This window comes from Schistocerca cancellata, chromosome 7 (genome assembly GCF_023864275.1).
Source record: "Schistocerca cancellata isolate TAMUIC-IGC-003103 chromosome 7, iqSchCanc2.1, whole genome shotgun sequence".
NCBI lineage: Eukaryota > Metazoa > Arthropoda > Insecta > Orthoptera > Acrididae > Schistocerca > Schistocerca cancellata.
The window spans coordinates 344,770,843-344,794,353 of record NC_064632.1 but is presented as its reverse complement, the minus strand read 5'-3'; the positions used below and the strand labels follow the sequence as shown (position 1 = coordinate 344,794,353).

General features: G+C 40.9%; 1 protein-coding gene across 1 annotated transcript in view; it reads left to right on the top strand.

The window, feature by feature from the left end:
- Positions 1-23,511, top strand: part of LOC126092763 (odorant receptor Or2-like) — a 57,906-nt gene that overhangs the window by 5,466 nt on the left and 28,929 nt on the right. Inside the window, exons 2-3 of the mRNA XM_049908490.1 lie at positions 6,487-6,935; positions 14,272-14,371. Coding sequence (XP_049764447.1) covers positions 6,487-6,935; positions 14,272-14,371 — 549 coding nt within the window. The remainder of the gene's footprint in view (positions 1-6,486; positions 6,936-14,271; positions 14,372-23,511) is intronic.

The following is a 23,511-nucleotide window of genomic DNA, read 5'->3' as shown; positions in this document are numbered from 1 at the left end:
AATAGAGGTAAGCTATAGGGAGAGACGGGTAATGTACAACATGTACAAGAACCAAGAAGGAATAATAAGAGTGGACGACCAAGAACGAAATGCTCGGATTAAAAAGGATGTAAGATAGGGATGTAGTCTTTCGCCCCTACTGTTTAACATCGAAGAAGCAATTAAGGAAATAAAATAAAGGTTCAGGAGTGGAATTAAAATTCAAGGTGAATGGGTATCAATGATACGATTCGCTGACGACATGGCTATCCCTAGTGAAAGTGAAGAAGAAATACATGATCTGATGAATGGAATGGACAGTCTAATGAGTACAAAATATAGACTGAGAGTAAATCTAAGAAAGACGAAAGCATGAGAAGTAGCAGAAATGAAATCAGCGAAAAACTTAACTTTAGGATTGATGGTCACGAAGTAAATGAAGTTAAAGAATTCTGCTACCTAGCCAGCAAAATAACCAATGACGGACGGAGCAAAGAGGAGAGAGAGGTCTACTAGTATCAGACATAGTTCTTGATTTGAGGAAGAAATTTCTGCGTTATATGTTTGGAGCACAGCACTGTATGGCAGTGAAACATGGACTGTGAGAAAACCGGAACAGAAGAGAATCGAGGCATTTGAGATGTGGTGCTACAGACGGATGTTGAAAATTAGGTGGACTGATAGGGTAAGGAATGAGGAGGTTCTGCGCAGAATCGGAGAGGAAAGGAATATGTGGAAAAAACTGAAAACTAGAAGGGACAGGATGATAGCACATCTGTTAAGACATCAGGGACTGGCTTCCATGGTACTAGAGGGAGCTGTAGAGGGTAAAAACTGTAGAGGAGAACAGAGATTGGAATAAATTCAGGAGATACTTGAGGACGCAGGTTACAAGTGCTATTCTGAGATGAAGACGTTGGCACAGGAGAGAAAGTCGTGGCGGGTCGCATCAAACCAGTCAGAAGACTGATGACTCAAAAAAAAGAAAAGGTGGGCGAGCTGATTGCACAAACAATGGGGCTAAGAGGAATGCGATACTATTTTCAAAAGACTCTGGTACCATTCTTCCTACAAAATATTGTCCACTTCAGGTAACGGTGAGACCGGTAGTTAACGATCATGCACTCTTCTCTCCAAAGTAGACTCCAAAGGTCCAATAATACTGAGATGTGGGACTGTGGTGGCATGGGGACATGCAACAACTCACCTTGTGCACACAAAACCAGTCCTGGATGAACCGAACTGTATGAAGAGGGGCGCTATAGTCTTGGAACACAGTATCACCATTCGGGAACAAACACTGTAGCACACGGTGGGACTGTGGTGGCATGTGGACATGCAGCAACTCATCTTGTGCACACAAAACCAGTCCTGTATGAACCGAACTGTATGAAGAGGGGCGCTATAGTCTTGGAACACAGTATCACCATTCGGGAACAAACACTGTAGCACACGGTGGACTTAACCAGCCAATAAGATCACACAACTCTCGCAGTAATGCGACCTTGCACATTAACCGTGCTACTCGTAGAATACAACGATATGGCTGCCCAGAACATCACCGAACTCTCGCCATTTTTCACTCTTGAGCTGTAAGCTCTGACAGAAGTAGGAAACAGTCTGGAATAAAACTCATCCGACAAAATTACTTTCTTCCGTGTCTCTATAGTGCAGGTTTCATGGTTTGGGCACCACGTTTTCATGTTACGGGCATTTTCCTTATTGCTGTGTGTTTCTGGAATTCCATTTCGCCATGCAATTCCCTCCTAATGGAACTGTCTTCGTGTTGTTTTGGTGCTGACAGCGTTAGCAAGTGCGACATTCAGTTCTGCAGTCGTTTTTGTAGCTGTTATTCTCTTATGTTTCGTCACCATCCTCTTCAATGACCGCCTGTCAAGATCTCTCGACACACACCCTTCATCCGCACAGCGACGTAGCGGATGATGTTTCTTCGCTTGCTCTGTATGTGGTACAAATCTTCGATAAATGTCTCTTGAGACAGCAAACACTTCGGCTACGTTGATTACGGAATTACTCACCATACGAGCGCCAACAATTTGCCCACGTTTGAATTCACTTAACACCGACACAATGTATTCACAATTACACAACACATTATTCCGGTCATGACTGACACTTGCAACGTATTGAGGACATTGGAAAGGTGATGTTCGTGGTCAAATACAATAGAGCAACCTGCAGGCTTGGATATCATCTGTATATATGTTCAAACACACATTTCTCGTTGTATTTCTATATTTTTGTCCACTTCCTGTATTTCCAGTATCTTACTTACTTGGTAAATAGGTATATGCAACATTTATTTTCAGAATGGTTCAAATGGCTCTGAGCACTATGGGACTTAACATCTGAGGTCATCAGTCCCCTAGACTTAGACTACTGAAACCTAACGAACCTAAGGACATCACACACATCCATGCTCGAGGCAGGAGTCGAACCTGCGACCGTAGCAGCAGCGCGGTTCCGGATTGAAGCACCTAGAACCGTTCGGCCACAACGGCCGGCCAACATTTATTGCGATACTTCTCTGCTTATAGTAAAGTAATGTATACACTCAGTTTTTTACTTTGTTTTTAGACTGAACACTATAAACTTTGATCAAAAATAGTGGGTACATGGGAAAGAAGTGTTCAAATGACATGAAAAATTAAACGGTAAGTATGGAATATCAAAACGGCCGCTCTGTCTCTAGCAACGAATATGTCAGCAATAGTTACTGCATATACTTCACACCACATTAACAGTACGTTACATTAAATAGAGAGAGTTTCATAGAATTACAGCAACATGTTCTCAGTATACACTGATCGAAAAAAAATTGCGATGTCAAAAAAAAAAAAATTGCGTAAAATAATGAAATTTCCGGAATACATTTGTATAGGAACCGTATTTAGGTGATTAACATTGCAAGATCACAGGTAAATATAAGCGCGAGATAAGCCATTGCAAATGTGGAATGCTGGTACGTTAATACCGGTATAACCGCCAGAATGTTGAATGCAAACGTGCATGCGTTGTGGTAACATAATACAGGGACAGTTAATGTTGATTGTGGGTGACACTGAAATTGTCGTCCGATGATGTCCCATATGTACCCGACTGGAGACAGACCTGACAATCTACCTGACCAAGGCAACAACTCGACACTCTGTAGAGCATGTTGGGTCACAACATCGACATATCATCTAGCGTTATCCTCTTGGAAACACCCACTGGAATGCTGCTCATGAGTGGTAACACCAGACTGACGCACAAATTTGCAGTCAGGGTGCGTGGGAAAAGCACGAGAGCGTTCCTGCTGCCATACAAAATCACACTCAGACCATAACTTCAGGTGTAGGTCCAGTGTGTCCAGGCTACAAACAGGCTGGTTGCAGGCGCCTCGTTCTAACCAACACACGGCACTCACTGGCAACGAGACAGAATCCATTTTCATCACCCTGCCCTATGAGTGCTCGCCTGACAGCACTAAAGTCGTAAATGGCGGTGGTCTGGGTAGGTGAAATGCACTAATCGGCGTCTGTCCTGGAAGTAACCGACCAGTAACAGTTCGGTGTTAGTATAGTGACCAAATTACTGCTGCAGAAGCAGTACGATACGTCAGAGCCATACGCTGAACACGATGGTGTTGCCTCTCGGTAGTGCCAGATGGCCGCCCGGAGCCCGTTCTTCTCGCAACCGTACATTCCTGTCACCATCGCTGCCAGCGATCATGGCTACATTCCTGCTAACTGTTTTTGCAACATCGCAGAAGGAACATCAGGCTTCTAGTAGTACACGACCTCGTTCAAACTCAGTAATTTGTTGATAATGGCGTTTTTGTCGTCCTAAAGGCATTCTTACCTAACATCAGTTCAACAGGTCCAGTCTCAAAGGTAACTAACGTTCACGACCGTTACATCGTGTATTTAAAACAACCTTGATTTTCATAGCGCCACACGTATGCGACTGGCACGAAATTTGAATAGACATTATCTTTCAGATATAGAGACACACCTATCAACCTTCGTTTACGTCGCACATCTCCTTGGTTTTGCGATTTTATTTTCCACCATTGTATATCAGAAGTGGGCACTAACTTTATCTAAGTGAACTGAAAAGGTAAGTAATTAATTCGAAGACAGACGCATTGTTTGGAAACTAACGCTTTACATCAATGAAGAAACATTTTTATTTCCCTAATGAAGAAACTTATTTTTATTCTACAACACCAATGAACATCATTTCATTATACAACAAGAAGTACGAAGTCACTTTTGTGATGTGCCTTTTAGTGTGCTCAGTTTTGCTGTCGGCTGTTTGTAATTAGGCTGATAACTGGTGAGCATAGTTCGTGAAAGTTTATTTAAATGTTCATAATTTAGTTCACATCCTTAACTTGAGAGTTGAGTACACTGATCCACACAAATAAATGTACCAAAAAACTGAGATCAGTCTCGTGACATATTGTTTTGTTACTGTTTTTCTTCTGGAGACCTCTTTCAAAATTCAGTGGTTGAAAAACCTCTTCCTTTCAGTCATTTTAGTCCCTCGTCCTGCCGAGGTTCCAATAATTCCAAGACTACAGTTGCTGAATCCTTTATAACTAAAATGAGTCAGACATCCCCACATCAACACTAAACTGATTCTCCATGACTGCAAATAAAGGATTTGAAGTGACAATGTATTTTGGTATCTGAGCTGATGTAATTGATAATTTGTAGAACTACTTGAGTATGAGAATAATGAAAATATTTAAATGCTGAATGATGTTTGTGGAAAATACAGTGGACAGGTGTGAAATCATATTGTGCATGTCGGCATCTGAAAGCCTCACAAGCACATTTTTTTATTACCTGCATTACACAGTGCACAGTTGGCAGCAATACTGGCGATATACCCGTTCGGCAAAAAACAACTTTATTACAGTACAATCCACGCATTATTTAACTTTACAATCTGGAGAAATACCATGCGGTACAATCAGGTATAAGTACACTTACACCAGGTCATTGGATACATACTGTTTCTTACAAGCAAGGATCTGGGTCTAAAATAAAAACAAGTTGTGCAATAATCTTCTTTATAAACTCTTTGCCTGTTTAAGGAACTGGATATAAATGGGGAGAAACTAACTTTATGGCACAACATGACTACGAGAAGAGATGTGTTGATAGGTCACATCTTCAAGCACGAAGAAACCCGTCGATTTAGTAATGGAAGGAAGTGAGTAGCGTAAAAACTCTAGAGGGAGACTAAGATCTGAATAGAGTAAGCTGTTAATGTAAGATGCTGTACGTACGTAGACATGGAGAGGCTATAGCACAGACTAGCGTGGGCAGCTTCGTCGAATCATTCTTCCTGTACTACAACACTGTGTAAGGTTTCTTCGCTTTTGCCATATTAAAAACCAGTTGCCGAATCAGTTTTCTTTGTAATCTTCCACATTATTCTGATCACTAAGTCTTTCTACCAGTGACGTAAATTTAGTTTTCCTTATATGGGAGCCAATAGGAAAGTGGAACTATTCTTATTAATATCTTGATGGAATACCAAATTACCGGGCTTGAAGTGTAATTCTGTCTCCTGACACAAAAGGCACATGTGTACATCGCGTCTCTCTTCTGAAGCGGAATGCTCTCCCCACTCTGCATTAGTTTATCCCGTTATTCGTATTTGTGCTTACAGACTGTTTACAAATATTATGTCGGCAGCAGTAATTACACTTTCAAATAACCATTGTTATTGCATGACAAACAACAAGTATATTACTATGAGAGTGAAACTTCCAGGCAGATTAAAACTGTGTGCCAGACCAAGACTCGAACTCGGGACCTTTGGCTTTCGCGGGCAAGTGCTCTAGCAACTGAACTACCCAAGCACGACTCACGACCCACCCTCACAGCTTTAATTCCGCCAGTACCTCGTCTCCTACCTTCCAAACTTCACAGAAGCTCTCCTGCATACCTTGCAGAACTAGCACTCCTGGAAGAAATGATATTGCGGAGACATGGCTTAGCCACAGCCTAGGGGATGTTTCCAGAATGAGATTTTCACTCTGCAGCGGAATGCAGAGCCCGCGAAAGGCAAAGGTCCCGAGTTCGAGTCTCGGTCTGGCACACAGTTTTAATCTGCCAGGAAGTTTCATATCAGCGCACACTCCGCTGCAGAGTGAAAATCTCATTATGGAAACTATGAGAGTGACTGATTAACTGAGTGCTAACAGCTGCATACAGCTTTATCAATACGAGAACCATGGACATAGTATTGCTAAGTGGAGAAGAGTGTCATTAGACTGAGGCAAGAGCCGCATTTTACTGAGGCAGGAGCCGCATTCGACTGAAGCTCGTGACCTACCTTGTGGTCATTTCTGTTAACCCTGGTCTCTATACCGTTCTTGTTGTGTTTCAAAAAAACTGCCATCAGTTTCGGCTAAATAGCCTTACAGTAATTAGTGTACAGAAGCTCTGGCAGGCAGTGGTTGACGCCGTACGTTGGCGCCGGCAGGTGGGCCAGGACTTCGCAGAGTTCCTGAGTGCGGACGACGTGCCGGTGCTGCTGGCGCGGGGCCGCACGGTGCGCCGCTTCACGCTGACCTACATCTCGCTCGGAGTGGCCTTCTCAGCTTGCTGGCTGGTCTCCCCCGTCAGCCCCGACGGTCTGCCCTTCATCCTGGCTCTGCCCTACGACGTGTCGACGACCTTGGGCTACACCGTCACGTGGGTCTACTGCACGGTGGACACCGTGCACGTCGTGGTGATGACCATGGTGTTCGATTCCTTCAACATCAGCCTCATCGCTCAGCTACGTATGCAACTTTCGCTGCTCAACAGGAAAATTGTCAGTCTCGGCAAAGAGAACTCCTCACGACCCTTGGACTCACTACAAAGTACTGACTACCGGGACGTTTATTACCAACTAGAGAAGTGCGTCCTACACCATCAAGCAATACTCAGGTAAGTCTATAAGCAAGTTGCATGCATGTTTTGATCGTTTATTCGTGTGTGTACTGGCTGATTCAAAATTCCTATCACAGGCTTTTAGGGCCTGTAGAAGGGATTTAGGAGGTGAAGTTTTCATAAGGAAGCCATGTCCGGATGTACCGTATGGATGTAAAATCACTTTGAGAACCGGATCATTTTCAAATCTCCCGATTCACGGTAATCACGGAGTAGAGGCATTGAGCTCTGATCTGTGTGTTGGTGGAGTACGTGGCAAGAGCTATGTCTCGAATGCTTGTCCTCGACTTCTCTTCTACTTGACAAAGTACGTCCTCTTCAAAGTCGAGAGTGCAGCATGTTCGTGGAGGACCACAACCAAACCTCCTAGTATCGAGAGTGTCAGTATCTAGTCGGACGAAGGTGTTATGTGGAGTACTAACTACAACTGCCACCGACGACGGAGCCCTTTTCTCAGCTTGTGGGCATACCGTGAAGTGGAAGATTTGAAAGTCATCCCATCTTCAAACTTATTTTATATCCAAAACGGGCAGTTCCCGACATGGGTTCCTTATCAAAACTTCAGCTACTGAGTCCCCTCTACAACCCCTAGAAGCTTGTAATAGGATCTTTCAATCAGTCCCTACATGGGAAAAGACGTGATGTATTGAACATCTGCATATAGTAACAAATAATCAGTGTTAAATTTCGACGAAGTGTGCCCTTTTTCTCATATTGTTACGCGATACTCGTACTTTGCTCTTTGCTGTAAGCTCATTACAAAGAAAAGATGCAGTCAAGGACGCATATTGCTTCTTGTGATAAGCTCATTGAGAAGAAAAGATGCAATCAAAGAAATAAAGAAAAAGTGTTCACATTATTCAAGACCAAAATTACACCTTAAGCATGACGATCGAAAACTAGCTACGCGTATCAGGGTGTCGTATGTGACAGGAGACGGAAAAAGAATATCAGTTTACGTCTAGAAATGTGTGTTCAATGCACAGTGGTTCATTTATTTCAGACCTTTGCGCTATATACCACAATAACATTAGTGTTCGCAACTTCAGATGTTCAAAGCGTCTCCACAAGGAACGTCACCCAACGGCGCTATAGAGTCGAACATGACGTGGCTGACGCCTGTCGCTGGACAACAAACGTTGAATGTAACGCTACAGGCCAGCAAGCAGTGTGGTGACAGGCAGCGGTGCGGCGTTAGGCGCCATCGAACGTCGTGTCAGGCTGACAGGCTCCCTGCGGAAAGGTCTGCTTGCGGTTCACTGTTTGCTGCCGAAGTTTTGGCCAAGCTGCCGAAGCTGGGCCCCATAACATTGAAGCTCAATATCTTGTCGAGTGACGTTTCTGGACAGGTCTTTCTATCCTCAATTTCTCACCCAAGACATTTGTTTGTTGGCATTGTTATGTTAAATCCTATGTGTGTGTGCGTGTGTGTATGTGTGTGTGTGTGTGTGTGTGTGTGTGTGTGTGTGTGTGTGTGATTCTAGTGGGGGATTTGTATGCATTAACGAGCCAAAGATGACATAGTATTCTTTTATGCTTGAAAGTTACACGATGTTCATATTAAGATAGTGATAGGGTCCTTTGCTTTCAAAATTTGTATCTTGATTTTTATGTAAAAAGGAAAGTGAGACATGTTGCTGTGTTTTAAAGCAACATGTAGCACTACAACAGATAGGGTAGAGCTGAAGAAAGAAGTTGGAATATATCCTACAAAAAACTGGGGGCTATTACTGTTGCCCTAAGACAAAGAGGTTAGCACAGGAGAAGAATTCGCGGCGAACATCATCGGAGCAGTCCATACGGACTCGCAAATTACAGACCAATGTCCTTAAAGTTGATATGCTGCAGAATTCTTGAGCACGTTCTGCGTTTGACTATAATAAATTTGCTTGCGAGAGAAAAGCTTCTGTACACAATTAACACCTATTTAGAAACCAACCCTCGTGTGTAAGTAAGCTAACCCTTTCCTCGCACGATACTTTGCGAAATATGGATGAAGGCAACAGGAAAATTCCAAATTCATGGATTTCCGGAAAGCGTTTAATACTTTCAACTCTGCGGAGCGTTAACGAAGGACCGAGCACACGTAATAGGCTCTCAGATACGTGAGTGCCTCGAAAACTTTTTTAGTAATAGAAACGACTACGTGGTCCTGAAGAGCGAGTGTTCATCACAGACAAGGGTATCATTATAATTCTCCCAGGAAAGTGTGTTCTCTACACACATAAACGATCTGACAGATAGGGGGAACAGAAATCTGCGACTGTGAAACTTCCCCTTGTATGTAAAGAATGACAGTGCTGCTGCCGGCCTTTGTGGCCGAGCGGTTCTAGGAGCTTCAGTCCGGAACTGCGCTGCTGCTACGGTCGCAGGTTCGACTCCCTCCTCGGGCATGTATGTGCGTGATGTCCTTAGGTTAGTTAGGTTTCAGTAGTTCTACGTCTAGGGGACTGATGACCTCAGATTTTAAGTCCCATAGTGCTCAGAGCCAATGACAGTGCTGGAAAAACTCTTATGTTATTTGATTTTCAAACAGCTGAGCAAATCTGAACGTACTCATACATTTCTCTCTTTACTTGTTCTCATCATCACAAAACTGTCACATAATATTTTTAGCGCAACGCAATCTGACTTTCAATAATCCCAAAAAAAGAATGGCCCTGACTAACAATAATCTATTCCTTTCATGAATCACTTACCTCACAAAAATCTTCGTTATTCGAACTACTGCAATACAGCGGGTGCCAATACTACCAGCAAAATAAAAAATTCTAACTACTGAAGGCACTATCTACTGATAGGCATAGTTAGCAAATGAAAGATTTCGATAGAGAACAAACAACGTATTTACTTTAATAGTGTTCAAAAGTCATTATATATATATATATATATATATATATATATATATATATATATATATATATATATATATATATACTTCGATAGAGAACAAACAACGTATTTACCTTAATAGTGTTCAAAAGTAATTACATTAACCTCTCAAAACTCTGGCATCTCTCTCCCCACCTCCACCACTGCTGGCGGCTTACCTCCAACTGCCCAAAGCTACCCGCTGTTAAAACCTGTTATCTTAAAATTCAGTATTAGTTTTGTACTGCCTGACACAGTCAAATCGATTAAATGTCCATCAGAACAATCATGTTTTTACTATTTTTTTTTGTGTATTTCACCTTTCAACCAAAATTTAAAGGGACTCGATCTGGAGAAATTGGTAGCGAAAAAGTGATCATTTTTCTGGTGATCCATCTTCCGGCAAAAAGTAAACACAAGAGACATATTGATCGTTCTGATTACGAGTAGTGTTGCCCATGTAAAAGCCCTCCGAAACGACCACAGAAGAGCTACAATCGGTGTTGTCAACGGAATCTGAAAGTCTAATGAAGTCGGAAGAGGGATTTGTGAAAATCATCTTTCGATTGAATCATTTGCCTTTCCTTTAGAACTGCTGCGAGTATTTGTTAGCATAAATTCTAAGGGCTATATTTTTACAACCAATAAAAATTGGACACATTTTGTACGGAATATTTGAATTCGTCTCACTCCCTAAACTATTTGCTGTTCCTCATTAAACACCTTACATATCTAGGAGTTGTTCTTCGAGGAAAATTTAATGTGCGAATTTATAATTCTTGCAAAGCACGCTGTTTCTTCTATCTGATGATGTACCAGTGATAGCGTGACAGGCTAGTTGATGATAAATGATGAATTGCTATGTCTCTTAGGTATTATCGTATGCTAATATCGTAAAATGACCCCTAAAAGGCGGTTACGGTAATGTGATACTGCTGCATCGTCAGCGTGTTCAATTTACTTAAACTACCTTCACTTTTATTTCTAATTCAGAGCCTCAGTCGAAAAATACTTGTACTACTTCGTACAGTCTTTGATTCTTAAGCTAATTATTATACCGACAGAGCTGACTATTGCTATGGACGAAATTTGTCTCCTTTTGTGTTCTTATTTTGGTTCTAAACATGACAGCTGATGCCAACTCATCATATTAGTGTTGATTACCGATCTAAGTTCATCGATAAATTTATACGTTATATTAACGTACGAGAATCTGACCTCACGGTGTCACACAATTCTGCACACCTATGTTGCACCAAAAATAGTCGGCAAGCATCACCAAATTTGAGAAAATAATGAGCAGCGATTATATTTCTCTCTGTCCTTAGAAGATTAATTTAAAACTGTCGACGATGGAGCGCTCCAGTCCATTCTCAAAACATCTCCCTTAATCCCTGGAACGTTGCCCACTCTGTTGGTAAGGCTGTGAATTATATAACGGGCTCACTGAATCACGTGTATCCGATATACCTCAATGGTTCCATTCACTTGAAGCTATGCCTCGTGATCTTTGAGAAGCTAATTCCGGTGATTAGTTCGGTATCCTATACACCAAGCACATAAGTAAATGCTTATAAAATCTACCACAACTGTATTCCTTTTAAATGAATATCTTCAGGTGACTTGCGGTTAAAAACGAGACATATCAGGCTTTAGCTAAAACATGCGCATAATACACTGAAGAGCAAAAGCAACTGCTACACCTGCCTTATAACGCGTGCGGTACCCGCGAGCACGCAGAAGTGCCGCGACACGACGTGGCATGGACTTGAATAACGTCTGAAGTAGTGCTGGAGGGAATTGACACCACGAATTCTGCTGGGCTGTCCATAAATCCGTAAGAGTACGAGGGCGTAGAGATTTCTGAACAGTATTTTGAAAGACATTCCAGATATGCTCAATAATGTTCATGACTGGGAAGTTTGGTGGCCAGTGGAAGTGTTTAAACTTAGAAGAGTGTTCCTGGAGCCACTGCTGGAATTGCCCAAGTCCTTCAGAATGCACAATGGACATGAATGAATGCAGGTGATCAGACAGGATGCTTACGTACCTGTCACCTGTTGGAGTCACATCTAGACGTACCTGAGGTCCCATATCACTCCAACTGCTCGTGCTCCATACCATTACAGAGCCTCCACCAGCTTGAACAGCCCCTGCTGACATGCAGGATCCATGGATTCATGAGGTTGTCTCCCGACCCGTACACGTCCATCCGCTCGATACAATCTGAAGCGAGACTTGTTCGACCAGACAACATGTTTCCAGTTATCAACAGTCCATTGTCGGTGTTGACGGGTTCAGGTGAAGCGTAAAGCTTTGTGTCGTGCAGTCATCAAGAGTACACGAGTAGATCTTCGACTCCGAAAGCCGATATCGATTATGTTTCGTTGAATGGTTCGCAGTCTGACAGTTGTTGATGGCCCAGCACTGAAATCTGCAGCAATTTGCGGAAGGGTTGCATTTCTGTCACACTGAACGATTCTCTTCAGTCTTCGTTGGTCCCGTTCTTGCAGGATCTTTTTCCGGCCGCAGTGATGTCGGAGGTATGATGTTTTATCGGATTCCTGATATTCTCGGTAAACTCGTGAAATGGTCGTACCGCTACCTCGGAGGTGCTGTATCTCATCGTTCGTGCGCCGACTATAACACCACGTTCAAACTCACTCAAATCTTGACAACTAGACATTGTAACAGCAGTAACCGATCTAACAACTGCGACAGACACTTGTCTTATATAGGCGTTGCCGACCGCAGTGTTGTATTCTGCCTGCTTTCATATCTCCGTATTCGAACACGACTGACTATACCAGTTTCTTTGGCGCTTCAGTGTATATGACATGTAACTCACGTCTGAAATTCACCAACAGTCTTTGTAACTAATTCCTCATATAATCGCAGAAATGCCTAAAGGGCATAAATAACTCTGAAAGGCACATTCTGGACACGACGAGGACACAATCACTTCACCGACTGCCTGGCACAAGGAAAACCAACAGTACGTTCAGGGAAAATAGCAACGTGCTGCGTCATACTGTACTCTGAAGATCATCTAAAGATGTTCATTTAGAATAAAACCTGTTACGATACAGTAAATGAACCTGAAATACAATTTTGGTGGCTTTTATTAACATTTCCGCTATTCATTTGTGAAAGCACAAAATGATCAAGATTATTAAGTTCAGGAATTGGTTCAAAAAATTGTTCAAATTGCTCTGAGCACTATGGGACTTAACTTCTGAGGTCATCAGTCCCCTAGAACTTAGAACTACTTAAACCTAACCAACCTAAGGATATCACACACATCCAAGCCCGAGGCAGGATTCGAACCTGCGACCGTAGCGGTCGCGCGGTTCCAGACTGCAGCGCCTAGAACCGCTCGGCCACTCCGGCCGGCTAAGTTCAGGAATTCTCGACTTTTCAGAGATGAGTCGGAATAACTAAATCATTTACAAATAGCCGACACAACAAACTAAGTCTGACATTTAAAGGGGAACAGGAACAGTAACATAGGTGTCGCGAACCATTCTTTATCTTTTCCCAGTGGTGGAGCAGAACTCTCTGAACCTCATAACTGACTATAGTACGATCCACGAACGATGGCGTTTCCCGCATGTCGAGGCACGGACAGGAATGGCATTGGTGACGATTCCAAGCGACAGTTGCAATACACACGTGCGCCTGCTTTCCGCGTGATGAAAGGACGTATCCTGCAAATTATGTCTCTCGATTGCTTATGCAGAATTTATCACTTATCAACGCCGTCAGCAATGGCAACTCGTAAAAAATGAAATATAAAATCACTAAACAGCTCGTTACGATCACTTAGAATGCTCACATTAGCTACATCATTCAGAGCAGAGCGCTCAGAACACTAGTGTACGCTGTTTGGCTGTCGGAGCACGCGTGCAGTAGGTGTGCATAACAAACCTAAACTCGACCGCCATCGTTCGTGTCTCCAACTATAGCATTCCTAGTTGTTGTACTTCAGGGATACATCGCGTTGAGCATGGTGGGAAATGTGCTTACACTAAATGCCACAGACCGTCTCCCTAGATGAAACGTAGACTTGTAGAAGACGCCTCGCAGTCCTTCTGCGACAAGAAGGTGGAATATCTTTTACAGATAGGGAGAAAGCATATATGACTTCATCTGTAATGATCTTCCCAGCGCAAAATTCTTTTGTCTCTGTAGAAAAAAAAAATGTGCTTGGATTAATTTGTATTTTGATAGTCTCTATCACAGAGCGAACATCTCTTGGGATCATTAAACAGTCGCAAATACAGTCACCGCAGAAAGAACCACTGAGCACCTGTAACAGTCAGATTTGATTCATGTCTGTTAACTGTAAGTCGAAAAATAACATTTGGCGTATTACAACTACATTTTTCTCTCATTTTCGCACTCTACAAGACTACTCGGTTGACATCTTACAGCGTGTCTCTTGGCTGCCGTGCGTTGACAGGAACGCGGACTTGCTGGAGAGGTGCCTAAGCGGAATGTTGCTGGGGCAGAGCATCTCCATCGGCTCCGTCGCCTGCTTCCAGATGTTCCAGGTCGCCCTGGTGAGTGACTGAATTCAGCCACCTCTGTGGCTTAAAGTTTCGGCGCTTACGCAAGAAATCACTGTTTTCTGGCATCTACAAATATAAATAAAAAATGAGAGCAATTCTTGATTACTGTTTTAAAGGGATTACAAAACTATGTAAAAATCACTTACGAAACGTTTGGTGAAAAGTAATGTCCATAGTATGTAATGAGACTATCCCATGCACTGAAAACATGCATTTAAAAACTTACACATCCAAATAATTCTTACAAGATCATAAAACAGTTTAAAGGGAATATATACCACTCAAAAACTTTTTGCACCGTTTCTGAAACAGAGGATTTCCCCTCCCCCCATTCTCCCTACTTCTGCCCCTTCCCCTCTCCCACACCTTCCCTCATACTCAGAATGATACTTTCACTCCCCCACTCCTTGGGCAGTCCTAGTGCAGACAAACGAGCTCCTTCTCCATCCACGATCCCCCTGGACAATTTTGTCACAGACAAAGATTTACCGCAGACCGCTACATCTAAATCTACATCTACATGGATACTCTGCAAATCACGTTTAAGTGGCTGGCAGAGGGTTCATTGAACCATCGTCAAAATTCTCTACTATTCCAATCTCGTTATCTGCAGATGGTGTGAGACATCACTAGGTGTTGATATCTGCATGCTCTGCATGAGCCATGAGGGTTTCCCTGCTTCACCGATCCACAAGCATCCACTGGCATTGGGCTGCCACTCTGTGTTATTTATAGGTCTTCTCCAGCATTACCAGAAGCAGTCGCTATAGATGTGCATTGATGATGTCTGCGGAGTAGATGAGGTATCACACATAACCGCATCTTGAAAATGTTTTCGATACAGTCAATATGACTCCAATTCGCAGCACCATCCAAGGACAATGCCTCAAATGGCAAGCCACTTGTCATTACAGACACTGTTCTGATGCCCAAGGCTCAATGCTAGTGGGAAGAGCCATGCCGCTAAGCTTCATAAAGCAAAACGGCAAACCAGCATCTCAAAGGCACTCAATCACAGCCTGACTTGTAGATGACCCACTTGCCAACGATAGCTATTAGGTGTTCAGCTGTATGTGGACACCAACGACCACATGGTAGGCTCTACCTGCCTGTAATGATGGAGTGTGAATTGACAAATAATAGTCAGAGTGAGCAGGTTAGGGCACCTCCTTGGAACAGACACACCTGGACCACAGACCTCACTGCAAGACCCATTCGGCGACTGTCTGAGTAGATGGGTCAGTATGTGTATGGGGACCTTAAGGCTATAGCTACCTCAGCCACTGGAAGTCTAGGATCCGTAGAGTACTTCAGGGGTTCATAGCTTTAGTCTTCATACGTTTCCAGTTGCTTGAGCTTGTAGTGAGCGAAGAAAGTGGTTCCAGTAGATTTTTCATTATTGTGTTTTCTTATTTTGTCTCTAAAAGTGAAGGCTTTAGACTGTTCACATTACAAAGCAGAAATCTGAATGTCCAGCGAAAGTAAAGTTGACTCAGACCATAGACGAAACGTGTTGCGTCAAATTTAGATCAACTCACAATGGTCACATACCACACTTAAGTCACTCTGGGCTGATTCAAACAGAAAGGAAATTATAGCTGCAGTATTACTTACAAAAAAACCTCGAAAATTCAGTTTTCTGATCCATGGCAGTGAGAGTATAACGTGAGAATATAACGCATATCTGACACCCAGCATTTAGAAGTTGTCAGAGTTCAGAAGTCTGCGTTTTAAAAAAAGGTGAAGTGAAATTGGTACATAATATTAAGGCAGAGGCTCAGTTTACATTTGATACACTTTTAGGCTGTACATTGGTGTGTTCAAAATGTTTTATATCTAGAGACAGACATCACAGATACAGTGACGGATTTAGCATTAAACTGCATTATGTGTTTTGCACAATTATTTACATGAGAAGTCATCACCAATTTTTAGAAACATTTAAAAGATTTAGCACAGAATGTTTTTCATTTTAACTGTAAGAATCCAAGCTCCAGGAAGAAGCTTGATTGAGCGTTATCATAGAAGTTAGGGAAAATGCTACACTAAGTGATACAATTTGAATGCTGAAGTGGTCTCAAAAAAGTCAGCAATATCGCTAACAGAGCATTGAGCCATGTAATAAACTAGAACCGATCACGAAATAAACGAAAAATATCGAAGTATCGATGAACTGAGAGTGGTTTATAGGCGACGCAAGATGGTGTCAGTTGCAAGGACGTTAAAATATAGATATGGCAGTGTGGGCAAGAACATCAATGTGGTTTTATGTAAGAACTTAAGATATGCATTGCTCTGTAGTGAGATTCGTAATGCTCCGTAGTGCATCGACAATGGAAGAAATAAATAAACACAATGCCTAATAATGCATGAATATACAACGAAGTTGAGTGAAAGGAAACAATATAATCGATTTTTACGAAAATCAGATTTTACATCGAATATTTGTTTTATTTTCCATTTTACAATAATCAAAGTCCATGTTATTAACAACTAGTGAACGCACCAATGCTTCGAAATTCCTAAATATGTATTGCACTTGTATATACCTTTTACACTCACTTGTCTCTGTCCATCTCCTCCTCCCCTTTTATTTCGCCACCTCCCCCCAGTCCCCCTCGACTCTGTCCATACACTATTTCCTCTCTCTCACCCCATCTCCTCTTTTCCACTCTTTCTGACCATTTCCTCCTTCTTCCTCTCTATGTCCATTTTCCCACCCTCTCTCTCTCTCTCTCTCTCTCCCTCCATCTCTCTCTCTCTCTCTCTCTCTCTCTCTCTCTCTCTGTTCCCTCTTCTCCCTTCTCTCTGTGAGCCTTGTTTATGCTTATTGGAAAACTAACATTGATTGGGAACTGAAGTCACATACAATGAATAGAGCCATTTTCTCCCCTTTGATCTCCATTTCATCTGATACCGCTCTGTTAGTGCATAATGATTTCACATCGAAATTTACAAGAATGTCACTTGAGGGTATCTTCACTATGCGTAAAATTTCTAAAAATTATTTCGAGTCTTTGACAAAAGCATTTGTTTTCCCAACTAGATGGGTCAGTTTTACAAATAAATGGTTTGCTAAAAAGTAAATTGTGGAGTTAATTCCACTCAATATCAGTCTCGGCGGACACCCTTCTTTGTATATCTTTGATAGCTCATACATTCTGAATGAGAGAGGTATTTAAGGCATTAGATACGTAATAACAGAACTATCCATTCTGAAATCTGGTAAGAGATATCTGACTTTACGAGCGACTCTGTTCGCAGGATAGCTTTTTAAGTTGCAGTACACAGCATCAGGTACTAGTTCTTCCATCTTCTTGTGGTATTCCGTAGCGTCCATAATAACTATAGTACTACCCTTATATGGTTTCGTTACCACACTGTTTTCGTCTGTGTTGAGGTCATTACGAGCTTTCCTTTCCTGTGCCGATATGTTGCTTTTGGGTGGTTTCTATTTTTCGTAGAATTCTCGGCATATCCTGTCTTACTTCTTTGGCCTGTACCTTCAGAAGAGAAAACAATGATGCTTCGACAGCGCTGATAGTTTCTTCAACGGGAAATGTCTTCGGTGTAGTTCCGAAATTCAAACATTTGCCCAGACCTGACATGGCTGCTTAGATTAGATTAGATTACATTTACTTTCATTCCAATTGACCCGTAGTGAGGAGGTCCTCCAGGATGTAGAACATGTCAGAAAAACAATAATACATGACAAATATTTACAACTGAAACAAATAAGATAATGTACCTTCCTCAGGTCCCAAGTGGAATGATCGTCGTTTTTTTAATGAACAGTGTATGAAAGAATTATTTTACAAACACTGATGCACTGAATTTAAAATTTAAAAAAAATTATTTATAAGGTAATAAACATGTAATAGAACTACTACAATACTTATTTACAATGAACACATTACTGCACTGAAATGGTGCAGAAGTTAGGTTGTACTTACGCACTTATTTACAATGAACACACTAATGCACTGAAATGGTGCAGAAATACACACACACAAATCAGTTGGTTCTACTGAGAAAGTCATCAATGGAGTAGAAGGAGTTGGCCACCAACAACTCCTTTAGGCTTCTCTTAAACTGAATTTCATTGGCAGTTAAGCTTTTTATGGCTGCTGGCAAGTTATTGAAACTGTGTGTTCCTGAATAATGCACACCTTTCTGTACAAGAGTGAGTGATTCTAAATCCTTGAGAAGATTATTCTTATTTTTACTATAGATTCCATGAATTGAGCTGTTGGTTTGAAAAAGTGATATATTTTAATGACAAATTTCATTAAGGAATAAATATATTGGGAAACAATAGTTAGAATCCCTAGTTCCCTAAACAGGCTTCCGCAGGATGTTCTTGAGTTCACACCATAAATTACTGCACGTTTTTGTGCCCAGAAAACTTTAGCTTGGGTTCATGAATTACCCCAAAAAATAATCCCATATGACATTATGGAATGAAAGTAAGCATAGTATGCCAACTTTCTCATTTTTATATCCCCTATGTCTGACACAATTCGCAGTGTAAATAGAGATTTTTTAAGACACTTCAGCAGTTCTGTGGTGTTGCTCCTTCCAGTTGAATTTATTATCAAGCTGTAATCCCAAGAATATAACACTGTCCACTTGTTCTATCTGCTTGTCATGGTATGTTAGGCATATAGTCATGGGACACCCCTTAAAAGTTCTGAACTGCATGTAGTGTGTCTTTTCAAAGTTTAGTGACAAAGAATTGGCTAGGAACCAGCGATTAATGTCCACAAATATTTTATTAGCTGATAGTTGTAAGACTACACTTGATTTGCTATTTATTACAATGTTTGTATCATTGGCCAACAAAATGAGCTAGACATCTGGTAATGTTACTGATGAAAGGTCATTGTTATACACAAGAAAATGTAAGGGCCCTAAAATGGAACCCCATATATAATTAGTTCCCAGTTGTATGATGCCTGATAGCTTAATACACGTCTCTTTCGTAATAACACCCTTTGTTTCCTGCCAGAGATATAAGATTTGAACCATTTTGCAGCATTTCCTGTTACACCATAATATTCTAATTTACTTAAAAGATATTGTGATTTACATAGTCAAATGCCTTTGACAGATCACAAAATAAATCCAGTTGCCTGCAATTTTTTGTCTAATGAATTAAGCACATTTTCACTATAAGTGTAGATAGCCTTCTCAATATCAGAACCCTTTAGAAATCCGAACTGCGTCTTTGACAGTCAGTTATTTGAGATAATATGATTATAAAGCCATTTGTTCATTACTTTTTCCAACATTTTTAGGAAAGCTGGCAAAAGTCAAAATGGATGGAAATTTCATGCTATCTCTTTATCTCCCTTCTTAAACAGTGGCTTAACTTCAGTATATTTTAACCATTCAGGAAATATTCCACTGAGAAACGACTGTTGACACAGATAGCTTAATATGTTAATTAACTCAGAATCACATTCCTTAATTAACTTTTTTGATATTTCATCATACCAACTAGATGTTTTTGATTTTAAAGATTTTATGATGGACATTATTCCTGCTGTGCTAGTGATGGTCAAATTCATATTATGGAAGTTACTTGAAATGTCTGGTCTGAGGTATTCTGTAGCAGCATCTACAGAACCTGACAACCCCATCTTTTCAGTAACAGTTATAAAATGTTTGTTAAAAAGTTCTGCAGCGCTATACACATCTGTCACCAATGTATCATATACTCTTAATGCTATCTGTCCCTCTTCATGTCTTCTTCTACTGCTCTCCTCCTTCACTGTATCCCATATTGTCTTTATTTTGTTATCTGATATGACTATCTTTTCCTTGTAATATATTTTCTTTGATGTTTGTATTACAGTCTTTAATATTTTGCAGTATTTCTCGTAACGTGCTATAGCATCAACATCAGAACTGTTTTGGATTGACAGATACAGTTTTCCTTCTGTTTTTCAAGATACCCCTATTCCTTGAGTAATCCATGGCTTCTTTGTAGACTTTGTTGTAATCTTGATTAGTTTTGGGGGAAAATAGTGTTCAAATAGGGTAAGCACTTTATTAGTCATCCATGGCTTCTTTGTAGACTTTGTTGTAACCTTGATTAGTTTTGGGGGAAAATAGTGTTCAAATAAGGTAAGCACTTCCAGAATGAGAAGTTAGGTAAGCACTTTATTAGTAAAAGTGTTATATTCTTCATTCATGCCATGATCACTGTAAATATTAGTCCAGTGAATGTCTCTGATGAGTGTCCTAAATAATCAATTTTTGGATTATTGATTACCCTCTTGAGCTAAGATTTAACAGATTTTATATCCTGTTCAGTATTAACGTTTAACAGAAGGAACTGCATGTCATGTCTGAGAGGCCAATGACTATTGGTTTTGTAATATAATTTTGTTCATTGGACTTTTCTATGAAGATATTATCAATGGCTGTTTGTGAGCAATTGGCTACCCTAGTGGAGAACTTTACAGTTGTAATTAAGTTGAATGATGCAGCATTTATTATTTTCATACCAGTGGTCAAAACCTCTGTCAGAAATCCATTAACGTCAGTTTTCTGAATATAACGTGAGAAAATATGATTTTGATTAATTCAGCTGTTATTTTATGCACTGTTTCATATTAACAATTAATGTAATTCCCCTGATTATATAGACTATTACTAGCTATCTCTGTACTTGTAATGTTAAAAAAATTTTCAATGTGAACATTCATGGTAACGAGAAATTACATATTCAGTTCACATATGCTTTAAGAGTTCCTAATAAAATACTGTTTCAGATTGTGTTTCAACATCGTTAAATAACTTTTCACCAGAATATAAAACCCCCCAAAGAGGGATAAGTAATCTGTTTTTACTTTTATTATTGTGGATGTGAAATAATTTTACTATTTTAAATTGAGGATTGTCCATAAAACAATGTTTATTGGCATTGAATAACACATGTGTGGGGAACTTAGACTTTTACCTATTTTCCTACATAATCTCCATTGAGATCAATGCATTTGTGCGTGCACTGTACCATCTTCTGTACGCCTGCATTGTAGAACTCTCCCGCTGCGCCAGAAAGGTAGCTTAAACTTCTTTTTTGAACCCCTCTCTGGTTATGAAATACACCCCATCCAGTAGTTTCTTCAATTCAGGGAAAGACAGAAGCCATTTGGGGCTATGCCTGGCCTGTATGATGGCTTTGTGACAATACAGATTTGTTGATGAGATTGGTTGTGACATGGGCGATGTGCAGACTATCGTTTTCCTTATGGAAACGCACTCCCCTCATGACCGTGTCTCTCCTCTTGATTTGGACCGCGCAGTGATCATTCTCCAACGTTTCGTAGTACCAGTCTACACTTATCGTTGTAACGGCAGGCAGGAATTTGCACAACAATAACATCTTCCAATGCCAAAACATGCTCGCCATTATATTGCTGGCAGACAGTGTTTGTTAAAACTTCCGTGTCTTCAATGATGCTGGATCTTTCCACTGACAGGATTCTTGTTTCGTTTCCGGTGCTGTGTAGTGGATCCAGATCTCGCCTCCAGTGGCAATAGAGTCCAAGAATATTTTTCCATCAGTTGTGTTGACTTAAGGAAATTCGCGGGCCGCTTCCACACGCTTCTGTAAGTATCCTCGGGACTCACTTTGCAGAAACCTTGGCATACCATAAATTATCTGTCAAAATTTCGTCAATGCTGGTCTTGCTGAGTATAGGTACCATCTGGCAGAGCTCCCGAACCGTTACCCTTCGATCTTCCAGCATTGCTATTTCCACTTTCGCAATCGTTTCGTCCAAAGCTGAAAGCTGTCCAGAACGAACGCCGTTCGTTAATGGACGTTTGCACGTCCATCTTTGAATTCTCTACATCATTTGCGCACATGTTGTACGCTCATACACGTTTCTCCATAGACTTCGCACAGTTGGGAATGAATGTCTACTGGCGCAGTCTTTTTTGCTCACAAAAAACTAATTACAGAGCGTAATTCACTCCTGACATGAGATGCAAGTGGTGGCTCCCTCTGTAACGGCTGCCAACCCAAGACCGAGCGGGAAATGGGAGAGGGAGAACCAAGCTACACGCCAGTGCTGCTGGATCTCCCGTAACAGCGTTGCTCGCGGTGCAGGTTCTTGGGAACCTTATTTTACGGGCAACTCTCGTATTTTCATGGTTATAAGTCTAGTTACTACCTCAGAGTATATTATGTATTACTATGCTGACGATTGGAATGGTAATACCGTAAAATAAGTAATACCGTAAAATAACATGCAACAAACGTCAAATTAGCTTGAAGAGCCTCTATCCTTGGCATGCAGATGATTAACATGCCAACAGAAATGCCCAAAGTAGGTAGCAGTAACCACATCTACAATATTTGTATGAGAACATTACATTACATTAATACTTGTTCCATAGAGCGTGGATACAACATTTCGTAATGATGTAGAATGTTTCAGTTTAACCTAAGTTTTCGTTACACTTCTTTTTACAGTTACTTCTTCATATATAAAAATTCATCTATTGAGTAGATGGAGTTGTCATTCAGAAATCCTTTTAATTGGTTTTTAAATGTTGGGCGGGTATCAGTCAGACTTCTCTGCTATTTGGGGAATGACAAAGATTTTTGTGGTAACATGATTCATCCCTTTCTGTACCAAAGTCAGATTTAACCCACAATAGCAAAGATCATCCTTTCTCCTAGTGTTGTGGCTTTGCACTTCACTGTTATTTTTGAACTGGGATGGGCTGTTAATAACAAATTTCACTAGTGAATATAGGTATTACGATGGTACTGTAAATATCCCGAATTCTTTAAACAGATGTCTGCAAGATAATCTTGGTTGGTCTCCAGCTATTATTCTGAATACGCGCTTTTGTGCAGTGAATACTTTTTCTCTTAATGATGAATTATCCCAAAACATGATGCCATATGAAAGCAGTGAATGAAAATAGGCATATTAGGATAATTTACTGATCACCAAAATTTGCAATAACTCTAATATCATAAGTAGCTGAACCTTACCGTTTCAGCAGATCATCAATGTGTTTCTCCCAATTCAATTTCTCATCAGTGACATACCCCGATATTTTGAATATTCTGCCTTAACAACAGACTTCTGTTCAAGTTCTATATT